The sequence below is a fragment of the Lates calcarifer genome, linkage group LG1 (assembly GCF_001640805.2).
Source record: "Lates calcarifer isolate ASB-BC8 linkage group LG1, TLL_Latcal_v3, whole genome shotgun sequence".
Lineage (NCBI taxonomy): Eukaryota > Metazoa > Chordata > Actinopteri > Centropomidae > Lates > Lates calcarifer.
In genome coordinates this window covers 1231554-1243937 of record NC_066833.1, presented here as the reverse complement: position 1 = coordinate 1243937, position 12384 = coordinate 1231554, and the positions used below count along the sequence as shown (strand labels likewise).

The window sequence follows — 12384 nt, the reverse complement described above, 5'->3', positions numbered from 1 at the left end:
TTGGTGTCCAAAATAACAAAAAGCATAATTATTTTACTGACCAGGTGAAATTAAAGCATCAACTACCAGCTATGACCTCACATTAAACCTTGAATAACTGCTTTTTTGTCCACTTTGAATCTAAGTCCAGTATTCCCTCTCTTTTAGCTCTGTGTTTGGTTTCACAGTCCTTTAATACTGTTTAAACTACTGATTAAAGCTGCTTTAAATAAGACTTCAGTTTTCTTACCATCTCCACGGACTCTGCACTGGAACCGAGCCGGTTCTCCCTCGCGGGCCGAAGTGCTGGTGATGGGCGAGATGACGACAGGAGGAGCAACAGGAGCAGCCGAGTCTGGAGAAACCACCTCTGAGACTACAACACACAAACACAAATCTGTGTCGACACATGCACCAGTGTTGACTTGAAATATTTCCCTGTTCACTTTTGTTTCACAGGTTCTGTCGTACCTTCCACGTTGAGTGTGGCGGTGCTCGTGGCGGTGCCATAGTCGTTCTTGGCCTCACAGTTGTAGATTGCAGCGTCCTCGGGGAAGACTTCAATCAGCAGCAGTGTGTGCTCGTTGCCATCATGAAGAAATTTGCACTTGAAGCCCGGAGACAGAGCCTGGGAGTTTTTATACCAGAAGACCTGGGGGTGAGGAAGACCACTCACCTGCACCGAGAACCGAGCCGGTTTACCAGCCTCAACAGACTGGGGCTCCATGTGGCGAAGGATCTGAGGAGGCTCTGGGACTGAACAAGGCACAAAATAAAAGACTTGGTGAGCTGGTGACAGTGCAGAGTTATTATCATATTTTTCAAGCTTCTAATTAAAAGCTCTGTAGTGTTAATGCAACACTAGAGGGCGCCATCATGAAACCACAGAAATATAAAATGTAAATTTCTCCCTTATGCGCTCTGTTTTGTTTTTTTTTTTCTAAATGGAGAACACAGGACCAGAGTCTTACAGAGCAGATGTGTTTGCAGCACCTTCACCCTGGACTTACGGTTGACACGGAGGTGCATGGTGCTCCTGTTCTTGCCGGCAATGAAGGTGTACTCTCCAGCGTCGCTCCTGTAGGTCTCAGAGATGGTGAGGCGGTGCAGCTTCCTGATGGCCACATAGTTGAACCTCTCCTCCACAGAGAACTGGATCTCCACCCCGTTCCTCAGCCAGTGGCCCTCCACGTCATCCTCATTCACTTCGAACTCAAAGGTCGCTCTGTGTTTCTCCAGAACCTAAAAGAGAGGAAAGATTTAGATTTCTGGCCTCTGCTTGGTGTCCTATTTATTAATTTATTTATTGTTATGTAAAGAATTAGTTCAACGTTCGCCTCACCGTGATTTCCCGCTCAGCAGGTTCGGAGATCCGGATGTCGCGACCCTCCACGGTCAGATGGGCTTTGGAGACGCTCGATCCAGCCACCACCGAATATTCTCCAGCATCAGACATACGGACCGTCTGGATCATCAGGCGGTGAACATATTTCTCTGCTGTCACGATGTACCTGAACACAAAACAGGAGATAACCTTCAGCTCATATGTAACCATTTAAAATGCTTATATGCACAGCAAGTGTTGAAAAACAGTTACAGGTGTGTGGAGGATGGAGACTGACGTACCGTTCCTCAGACATGTCCAGCTCCTGTCCGTCCTTCATCCACATCACCTGGATGTTTGGCTCAGAAACCTCACATTCAAAGATCGCCTTCTTCTTCTCTGTGATCTTTATGTCCTTGATTTTCTTGGTGAATTCAATCACACGAGCTGAAATGTTCCAACAAGAAGAATCATCTAAATCTGAGAATGAATACCAAGTTAAAGTACACAACGTATCTGACACTGCAGTTTGTTTGTTCACAGACTTCTTCACAAGCTGGGCCTTGACATCAACCCATGACAGCAGTGTCATCTGAAGTGTTTATGTACTCAGTGTCCAGTTTATCACATCTACCCACAATATAATCCAACAGTCCAGGAATAAATCTTCCTTCATGAAGGTTTTAATGTTGATGTTTTTGGTTAGAACTACCAAATATTCATTCATTTCCAGGATTTTAACCCTTCAATGCCTGTTTGTCAGACACAACCTGTTTATTTACTCTGAACCAAAACCACCACCTTTCCCTGACCTTAACCAAAGAGCTTAAGCTGTCTGAACCACAGAGGCTCTGGATATAAACCCCAGTCTCTCATAGTACAGATGTGCACCCAGCATCCACCCCATCCTGCCTCTTTGTAACTCTGCTTCTGTAAATGAATGTTGTGTTTCATTCAAAAATGTTTCAAACTTAAATAAGTGAGTTTAAAAGTTGTGCCGACTACCACAAAAAAAGAGAGAAAATTTGTGTCCATGTACACAAAATCAATAGACAAAATTTTGTGACTATTTCACAAACTGTTGTGAGAGGTGGTTGACCCTCCACAGTGAGCATGGATGTGCTGAAAATGTCCGACCACAGCAGTGTACTTTATATACTTCTGTTGTATGTTTACATTTTTTATGTTTATTTCAGACATGTGTCAGAGACCTGTTAACTGTTCACATGTATAACATGAAGTTACCTTCAACAAACAGGTTGGCAGCGGTGGCGGCGGAGCCAGCCACAAACTGGTACTCTCCTCCGTCTCCAAAGTGAACGTTTCGGATGGTAAGCGAGTGTGTGAGCTGCCGGCTGCGGACCTGACATCTGTCTGACGACTTGACCTCCACGCCATTCTTTAGCCATTTGTAGGTGATGCCCTCGTAGTTGACGGTGACCTCAAAGGTGATGGTGTCTCTCTCCTGAGCATTCAGGTCCTTCAGCATGGATGTGATCAGGACAGCTGGAGAGAAAAGTACAGGTTGGGTGAAAACTGGCTTTTACAGAGGAGGAGGCTGTTTTCAGGACACAACTGAAAACTACAAATGAAAGAAACTTAACACAAAAACTGAACTAACTTTCTAAACTTTTAGTGGGAATTCAGCTTTGAAGAGTACTCTAGTTGTACTTTGCATTGAATTTTGTGAAACAGTATAAAGTTGCTTAGGCCACATCCAACAACGCACTCAATGTTAAAAAGTCAAAAAGTACATTATACTTTAATTTCAGATTATGTTTTAACAAATACTTTAACTTAAATATTAGTACTGGACATTGTGGTACTACTCTGTCCACCACTACTCACAACTGAGAGCAGCATGGATTCACATTAACAGTTTACATTAACATGTGTTCAAGCTTTCAGGACTAGGACCAACAATACACAACAAAAAAATACAATATTTCACATATATTTTTTCATATTTCTTGCTTCCTAATTATGGTTAAGCGCCATGTTAATAATTTATAATTAGTTTTACCACTAACAATAATAGCAATAACAATAACATTGTAACATTTTAAAATCACTGCTAATCCTGTTTTTCTAAGTTGTAAATTATTTCTTATCTGTATTTGTTTTCAATTTATAAAAATCCACAAAATCCCTAATTACAAAATATTTCAAATTGTATAATTCCACGTTGTTCATCCTCTCTTTATGTGTTTTATCATTTTTTAAGTGTCAAATGTTTTTTAATGTAATGAAATGATGATGCTAATGATGGAAATCTTGTGAGCTGGTTAACTCATAATGGAAGAAGTTTCAGGAGACCCAGATGTCTTAGGCAGAAGCATTTATTGAAGGAGAATAACGAGAATCGAGGAGAATAACGCTGAGCAATACAAGATGACAGTGTGTGAAGGCTGTCCTTCTGGCTGGACGTATCAAAAGCCAGACTTAACTCACATTACACTTCCTTCACGTGCAAATAAGGATGCTCTTCATGGGACCACAGCACCTGCTAATCCGAAGGGAAGACAGTCTGTCCCTGAGCTGAAGGGCTTCTGTGTTAAGACTGTTTCCCTCCTTACACCAGCTACTGCTACTACTATTGGCGACTGGGCTAGCTTCACTCTATCAGTGTCAGATACTGAACTATTGCTTTTAGTGCCCAGTTCTGACCTGTGGAAACGCTGCCTAACACTACCTTAAGACTCAAAGAGGGAAAAATTCTTCCTTCACAGTGTTTTTTTTTTTTAAGATCATTAAGACTTCATCCTGAGTGACTCTCTCATTCCGTCTAATTCAGAGACATTATTTTGGAGCGACTCTTGGTTTTACTTTAAATGTAATCTTACGGCTAACGGTGAGTGTTGCAGAGACTCTGTCATTCCCGCAGATGAAGGTGTACTCTGCAGAATCGTCCCTGCTGGTGTTCATGATCTTCAGCTGGTGGAGTTTTCCCTGAACCACGATCCTGAACTTCTCACTCATCTCAATCTCCACACCGTCCTTCAGCCAGGTGGATGGTACGTTGAAATGAGAGACTTCACACTCAAATGTGGCCACCTGAGTCTCTGGGACCTCCACGCTCTTCATGGGTTTGGTGACTCTCAGAGCTGCAAGGGGAAAATCAAGTCCAAACAAATATTAGAGCTTTTCACAAAAATGTAGATTGAATTAGAAAATACATTTTTTATATTAGTTTTTAATGAAATAAATACAAATTACATATATCTATAAACAAAATTACATTTTATCCTAAACCTACTCTCTTACTTATAAATGATAAAAATTAAATAGAAAAAAAAATCCCAAAGAAAATAAAAGTTTTACAAAATTTTAAATTTGGACAATTTTTAACTATGAATCTAAAAATCACTTAGACAATTAAGACCAAAACAAAAAAACTAAAGACATAAAATACATACAAATAGTTACAAGAACAAAATGCATTCTTCTCTTAATTCTTTTGACTGATACTTTATGGTTTTGAAAATGAACATAAAAACCTAACTGGAAAAGTGAAAAAGAATCATTACTTAAATTTTTTTTAAAAGGTACATTTTACAAAATTTTCTTTGGAAAATGCAAAACTGCAACATGAAAAATCTGTTATAACAAATGAGAAAAAAATATTCAAATATTCTTGACTTGATTCTTTTGACTGATACCATATTGTAAAGTAAATATTTTTTTCTTGAAAAAGCTAAAAAAACAAACACCCCCCCCAACAATTTCTTTGGAAAATGTAAAACCACAATATTGAAAAATCTATTATAACAAATGAGAAAAACTACACAAGACAAGTAACCTACGGCTGGGACCTATACAACAAAAATTTGTGATTGTAATATTATGTAATATTTTTGTACAACATTTTGTAAAACTGCAAGCAAAGAAAAGAAAGAAAAATCAAAAACATTATAAATTTCATTTCAAATTCCATTTCATGTCTATGATCTATGTACACTCCATGAAATTGTAATTGTAGAAATTTTACAAAACCTTGTAAAAACAACATTACAAATGTCAAATAATATTTCATAAAATTATGTTAAACTCCTGGAAAATTATAATTCTAAACATTTCCTAGTTTTTTAATGGCACAAAATAAATTCTTTTTTATCAACCATTTTACTGTGACTTTTTCATTATGTAGATGTAATAATTTGATTTAAAGTGTTACGTACCCTCAACAGTGAGCATGGCGCTGCACTGCAGGTGTCCGACCACCGCGGTGTACTCTCCTGCGTTACTGCTGTCGACATTCTGCAGGACCAGCTTGTGAGCTTTCCTCTCTGACAGAATCTTACACTTGTCACTTGACTTCAGCTCCACGCCTTTAAACATCCACCTGACAGGGATGTTGTCATGTGACAGGCTCATCTCAAAGGAGGCGGTACCGTCCAACAGTGATGACACGTCCTTTATCTTCTTCACAATCTTGATCGCTGCAGAAACAAGCCACAGATCAAAGTTAAAATAAAATGATAAGTTAGATTTACAGCTGAGTTTGTGCTGAATGAAAAACACTATGCATGAGGGGTCAGGGCAGTTTAAAAGTTTCTAATCAATGACAAAAATGAATGCAAAGAAAGTAGGTAAAAATAACTAAAATGAATCTGCAGACTCCAGTAATCAGTGATACTCACTCTCCACATTGAGCCTGGCATTGGCAGACAGTTTTCCCAGCTTGAAGGAATAAACAGACTCGTCCTGTGTGTTACAGTTCTTGACTTTCAGGGTGTGGACCATGCCTTCAGAGATGATCTCATACTTGTCGCTGTTCTGCAGCTCCACACCGTTCTTGATCCACTGGGATCCTTTCACATCAGGGTGGGTAAGCTCCAGCATGAACACCGCCTCCTGGGTTTCCGTCACAGTCTGGTTCCTAAGAGTCTTCTTGATCTTCACCGCTGGAAGATGGAAACAAAGGACTCAGTATTTACATAGCACAATTTTGTCCAGCTATTCAAGTCATGCAACTAAAAATGTTTGTCTTAAGGATGGGGCAAGTGGAAATGATTCAGTGGGTCATTAAAACGGTTCATCCTGAAGGGAGCAGGACTTAAAGACATTAAGACCTAGTAACATATATTACATCCCAAGACAGAAGTCGCAAGTACCACCACATACATGATAACATGGATACTTGACATGTATGATGAGAAGACAGTGCTTACCCTCCACCCTGAGGTTAGCAGTGGTTTTGGAGTTGGCCACCTGGTAGGTGTACTCTCCAACATCCTGCGGTCTGGTGATGACAATGATAAGGCGCCTGACAGCTCCATTCACCTCGCTCACCACATTCTCATTAAAGTCTACAGGCTGACCCTCCTTCAGCCACTTCCCTTCAGCGTTAGCATTGGCGACCTCACACTCCAGCTCAGCTGTCTGAGACTCTGCCACTGTCACGTCCTGCAGGGGCCGTGTGATGGCTCCACCTGGTGGCAGAACAAAGAAACATTTTTGGTTTATGATTCTGGGGCAACAGAGCAGCACATACCTCAATAATGTTTAATGTTAAGAGTTTAGGTGTACCAGAGACAGTGAGTTTGGCGCTGGATGTCTTTTCACCAGCGTGGAACATATACTGGCCCTCCTCATCCTTCATGGCATCAATGACAGTCAGAGAGTGAGCCTTTCCCTTGGACTCCATCTTGTATTTGGGTCCAGGTTTGAGCTGCTGGTTCCTGAATGTCCACATCGGGTCGATGCCAGGGTGAGAAACTTCAACGTTAAAGGTGACGTTCTGGGACTCAGGAGCACACTTTGTCCTCCATGTGCTTCACAATGTGTACCTCTGGAACAACAGCAACACAGTAAGAACATTAAACTGGAAGTGGGACCTTAAAAACAGGAAAAGTGGGAAAATGAAATTAGTCTTACGCTCGACAGACAGGTTGCAGCTGGTGTCGACCTTGCCGACCACCAGTTTGTAGTGTCCTTCATCTGAGGCGTATGTCCTAGTGAAGACCAGACGCTGCTTGGCTCCCTTTGCCACCATCTGGATTCGGTCACTGGGCATCAGCAGTTTGTCGTTGTGGTACCATTTGACTGAGCTGATGTCCTGAGCGGAAATCTTGGCCTCCAGAACAGCTTTGGTGCCCTCAACGGAGGACACATCTTTCAGTGGAACCACAATGTCAATAGCTGTAAGGAAGGACAATGAAATGGTTATCAGACATGTTCAAAGTGTTCTCGGTTTCACAGATTTGGCACTAATTTTGACTCTTACTTTGAACACTGAGTTTGCCTGAGGTGGAGATATCTTGGGCGGGAACCACAAAAGAGTAGGAAGCAGCATCTTCTCTGGTGACGTTCTCCACCAGCAGCTTGTGGACTAGTTTGTCAATTACAATGTGGATGCGGTCTGAGGCGGAGATGGCCTGGCCGTTCTTCATCCAGGTTCCCTCAACGTTCTCCTGGGAGAACCGCACCTCCAGCTGAGCAATGTCGCCCTCACAGACCGTGAGGTCGGCCAGGGGCTGCATTAGGGTCACTGGGCGCACTAAAGGTGGAGAAACCTCATTATGATCACATTACTAAGAACTACCATGCAGCTGATGTTAACTATAGAACTTGAAAGCAAGTTCAGGCATTTTATTTTTGGACAGAAGTTGCTTACATTTCATCTTCAGTGAGGCACTGGTCTTCAGATCTCCACATACAAAAGTGTATTTCCCCTGGTCCTCTTTCCTGACATCTTTGACAGACAGGGTGTGTCTTCCTCGGCGGGAGGACATGATGTATTTACTGCTAGGAGAGAGCTCCTTGTCCCTGAAGAACCAGCTGCCCTCAGCGTCCTCACGAGACAGTTCAACTTCAAACTCTCCAGCATAGGTCTCTGGTACCTCAATGTTCTCCATGTGTTTGATGATCTCCAAGGCAGCGCCTGAGCACAGAACAATGTCAAGAGCCTTAATCTACCAATCCACCCAAATAAAAAAGCAGATGGGAAGCTTCTCATTACCTTCTACGTGAAGCCTTGCGCTTGTCCTGATGTTCTCGTCATCTGCAATCACACAAGTGTATTCGGCATCATCCCTCATTTCAATCATCAGCACAGACAGGAAATGAACCTTTCTGTCTGAGTGCATTCTGTATTTGTCTCCGGAGAAGATCTCCATGTCGTTTTTGAACCACTTGACTTTAACAAAAGGTTCGTTTGTTTCACACTCAAAGGTCACCATTGTGTCCTTCTCATTGGCACTGGCATCCTCCAGGTTTTGGGTAAAGTTAATTGCTGCCTTGGCTGCAATGACAAAGTATGACATGAGACATTGAAATGAATCAGGACAACAAAACTATTACTGGAGAAATCTGGTAGACATATAAGTGTGTAAGTGTATAAATACAAGTAGCAATACCTTGCACAAGCAGGAAGGCGTGGCTCGAGGCCTCCCCAGCAACATTCATGGCTTTAACCATGATGCTAGCAGAATCCTCTGCTGTGACGTCTCTGATCACCAATTCACACAAATGGTCCTCAGGCCAGTACCAGTAAATACGCTCAGATTTTTCCAGCTGAATGCCGTTCTTGAACCACTGGCACTCAGGTTCTGGTCTTCCTACGACTCTGACTCGGAAACGAACCTCATCCATTGGAGCAACTGTCTTGCTAGCAATGCGTTCCAGGATCTTGGGTGCTTCCATGCTGGGGGAGAGCTGGATTCTCTCTGGTTTGATTGTGGGGATGGTGACTTTGCCTTGTTCCTCCATCTTCTTCCTCTCAGCCTCTTCTTTCTCTTTCATGTGATGAAGAAGCTCCTCCTTAGTCTTCTTCAGTAGATCCTCATAAGAGTCGTCCCTCTTGCGAGCCTTGGACTCCACAGCAGAGATGGACTCATAGAAACCTTCCTCTGTCCTGCGCTTGAACTTGCTCTTCAACTCCTCTGACTCCTCTGAGGTTTTCTCATGAACAATTCTCTGTGTCTTACGAAGTTTAACGACTTCCCTGTCCTGTGGGGCCTCGCCAGGCCGGTCGACCTTCACAACATCAAATCCCATTCTTCCAGGCTCATGTGAAGCCTCTGCAGCCTTCGCTTCTGGAGCACGGCGCAGGACGGATCTGAAGTCCTCTTTCTGTTGGATCTCCAGCTTCACAGTGTGCTCAGTTGTGCCCAAAGGATTGTCTGCAACCACCCTGACCTCTCCAGAGTCATAGGACTTGATGTCAACGATCTCTAAATAGTAAATACCATCATAACGAAGTCTGTATCTCTTGCTTTTGCGGATGAGTTGTCCGTTAAGGTACCAGTTGACCTTAGGTGCTGGATAACCAGTCACTCTGCAGCGGAATCGTGCAATGTCACCTTCCAGCACTCTGGCTGGCTCAGGAAGCAGGACAATTTCAGGTTTGGTCTTTTCAGTTTCCTCGTCAGCACTGACTCCTGCAGGTCCTCCCTCGTGAGCCATGCGCTCGATCTCATCGATTCTGGCTCCCTTCCTGCCTTCAGGAAGCTGTGTTTCCTCAACAAGACCCTTCTCATCCTTGACAATCAGTGTAGCTGAGGTCTGGTCGACTCCGTATTTGTTTGTGGCTCTGCAGGTGATGACACCACTGTCTCTAGCATAGGCAACTTCATAGTCAAGGCTGCAGTAGCCAAATTCATTGACCATGCGCAACCTGTTAGCAGCTGCCAGAGGCTTGCCATCATGCAGCCACTCCACTACCATGGTGGGGTCACCAATAGGGGTCAGTCTGCACTCAAAATGAGCTGGGCCGAAACGCTTCATTCTGATAGAGGTCAGCTTCTTCTTGAACATTGGTTTCTGCTGCTTCTCTTTGTCGTAAAGGTCGCCCTCCTCCCACTGCTCTTGACCATATCGCAGATGAAGGGGCTCCAATTCTGGAGCAGCAATCTCCTTGGCCTTGTAGGTACCCCTGGTAATAATGAGCTTCCTCTCAGCTTGAGGGGCAGTGAAGTCCACTTCAACATTGACTCTGCAGCGAGTGGTGTCTCTTCCAGCCTTGTTAATGGCTGTAGCTGTGTACCAGGCACTGTCTGAGCCTGAAGCAGCTGGGATCTGGAATTTGGCCTCTCCTTTAGTGCCATCGATCCTGAAATATGTAACCATTCAAATGTATTGATGAGGATATCTAATTCGCCACTTTATAGTTTTATATAGCTGTTTCAAAGGATTGGAAAATAATTCAGAGATAAAAGTAAAAATACATACTTGATATGTGGGTGCTTTTGTGGTGTAATAATGTCACTGTTTTTCAGCCAGACAATGTCAGGCAGGGGGTTTCCAATGGCTCTGACAGCCAGTTCAACCAGAGTGCCCTGCTTTACAGTGAGGTTCTTCAGCTTTTCAACAAACTGAGGGCGTGCTAGGCTTTCTCGAGCTGTGGATGGGCAAATATGATAAAGAACAAGAAAGGATTTAATAACTGATAACTTTTTTCAAAGCTGAAAGAAAGTCATCTGATCCAGTATAATTAATCTGTGATGCAGACTTACCGTCAACAGTAAGATTTACAGAGACAGAGGTACGTCCAGCTCTGTTTTGAGCAACAACTGTCCATTCTCCAGAGTCCTGTGGCATGGCTGGGACAATGATCAGGGACTGAGTGCCGTCCTCTTTAATCACAATCTTGTGGGTGTAGTCATTGACCACTTGTTGTCCTGGGAAAAGGATAAATGGTTTTACATGCCTCAGAGGCAACAAAAAAGATGCATTTCTAGAATATGTTGAAACTTGTTTCTCTTACCATTGTGGAACCAGTATGTGTCAGGCATGGGTCTACCAACAACCTTCAAGTCAAATCTGGCAGTTTGCCCCTCAGAGCATTTTATTGAGGAAGGCTTCATGACAAACACAGGTTTGTAGAGTCTTTCCAGCTGAGCCTCGTCTGTGTCGTCAAGCCTCCGGGCAGGAGAACGTCCAGGAGAACGGCTGGGAGAACGACCAGGTGAGCGGCTCAGAGAACGAGGAGATGTGGACCTGAGAGAGGAGCAGAGTCATCAGTGTCAAGGTGATATGGTACTGGTGCTTTCAGTTTGAAAAGTGCTATCAAACAAAATGACAGTGTCTGCACTGTAGCAGGTGTCTGTTACTAGGTAGGGCTAGTAGCATCCCACCACGCCATGGTCTTTTTCAGTTGTCTAAGGGAGGCATGGCAACAGAAAAAAATATATCTGGCACTATAGCTGCTAATTGCTATAATATGCCCACCAGCTAGACTCTGACTGTGTCTGTCTCACAAAAAACAGTGCTATGAGCGCAGTGATAGTGAAACAAACCAGTACAACCGTGGGACAGGAATGTCCATAGAGCTGAGGGGAGCTGCAAAGTCTGGTGTTAACTCTACGGGTTCATCAATGCAATCTACTGCTTAATTTCACAAAGAGTAATTTGATCCATTGTTATTATAAAGGTATAATAATTTTTTTTTCTTGTGCCTCTTTGTAACAAGGAATCATGGTCTACATTGGAAAACTCTGATCTTTTGGAAAACTCTGTTGGAGAACATTAAGTCTTACCTGATCCTCTGCACTGCTGGCTGTGGTGTGTATCTCTGAGGTGTTACAGCTCCAGATGGCTCTACATAGAGCTTTCCAGAGCTGACGGCATTTCCTTTCATGTTGGCGGCAAAGGCGGTATATACACCCTCATCCTCTGGTAGCACAACAGGGAGGCGAAGGCTAGCTCGTCCATCTTGAAGAACTTCCATCTGGTAACGGCCACCAGGCCTGATGCGCTGGCCATCTTTATACCAAGCAATCTGGGAGAAGAGACAAAGTAATTTATACATCAAAAAATCATTATCAGTTATCTTGTTAATGAAATAAGAAAAGCTTCGGTTTGCAAATTCTAAACTAGATGTTTATCAACATTTCCAGCCCAGTACCTTTGGCAGTGGATTTCCAGCCATCTTGCAGTGGAAAGTGACGCCCATTCCGTCCATGATCCTGTAGTTTTTGACCGGTGTGTCAAAGGCCGGCTGCACAGCCTCCTCTTCTGCTGCAGTCACCATCAGCTCTCCATCCTCTGTCACCAGCTCTCTGTAGGTAATCCTCATAATGCGGAGCTCAATCTCCTGGATGATCCTCTCTTCAAAGGCTGAAATGAGGAATTCCTGCAAA

The 12384-nt window shown here is 43.2% G+C and overlaps 1 protein-coding gene across 1 annotated transcript in view; it reads right to left on the bottom strand.

Annotated features, from left to right (window-relative positions):
- LOC108874713 (titin-like) overlaps positions 1-12384 on the bottom strand; it is a 203254-nt gene that overhangs the window by 173914 nt on the left and 16956 nt on the right. Inside the window, 22 exon segments of the mRNA XM_051073998.1 lie at positions 230-355; positions 451-735; positions 990-1221; positions 1322-1490; positions 1606-1750; positions 2549-2809; positions 4147-4407; positions 5482-5742; positions 5944-6207; positions 6475-6735; positions 6833-7052; positions 7054-7094; positions 7181-7444; positions 7530-7802; positions 7920-8186; positions 8265-8546; positions 8662-10355; positions 10475-10643; positions 10759-10923; positions 11010-11242; positions 11782-12023; positions 12150-12377. Coding sequence (XP_050929955.1) covers positions 230-355; positions 451-735; positions 990-1221; positions 1322-1490; positions 1606-1750; positions 2549-2809; positions 4147-4407; positions 5482-5742; positions 5944-6207; positions 6475-6735; positions 6833-7052; positions 7054-7094; positions 7181-7444; positions 7530-7802; positions 7920-8186; positions 8265-8546; positions 8662-10355; positions 10475-10643; positions 10759-10923; positions 11010-11242; positions 11782-12023; positions 12150-12377 — 6343 coding nt within the window.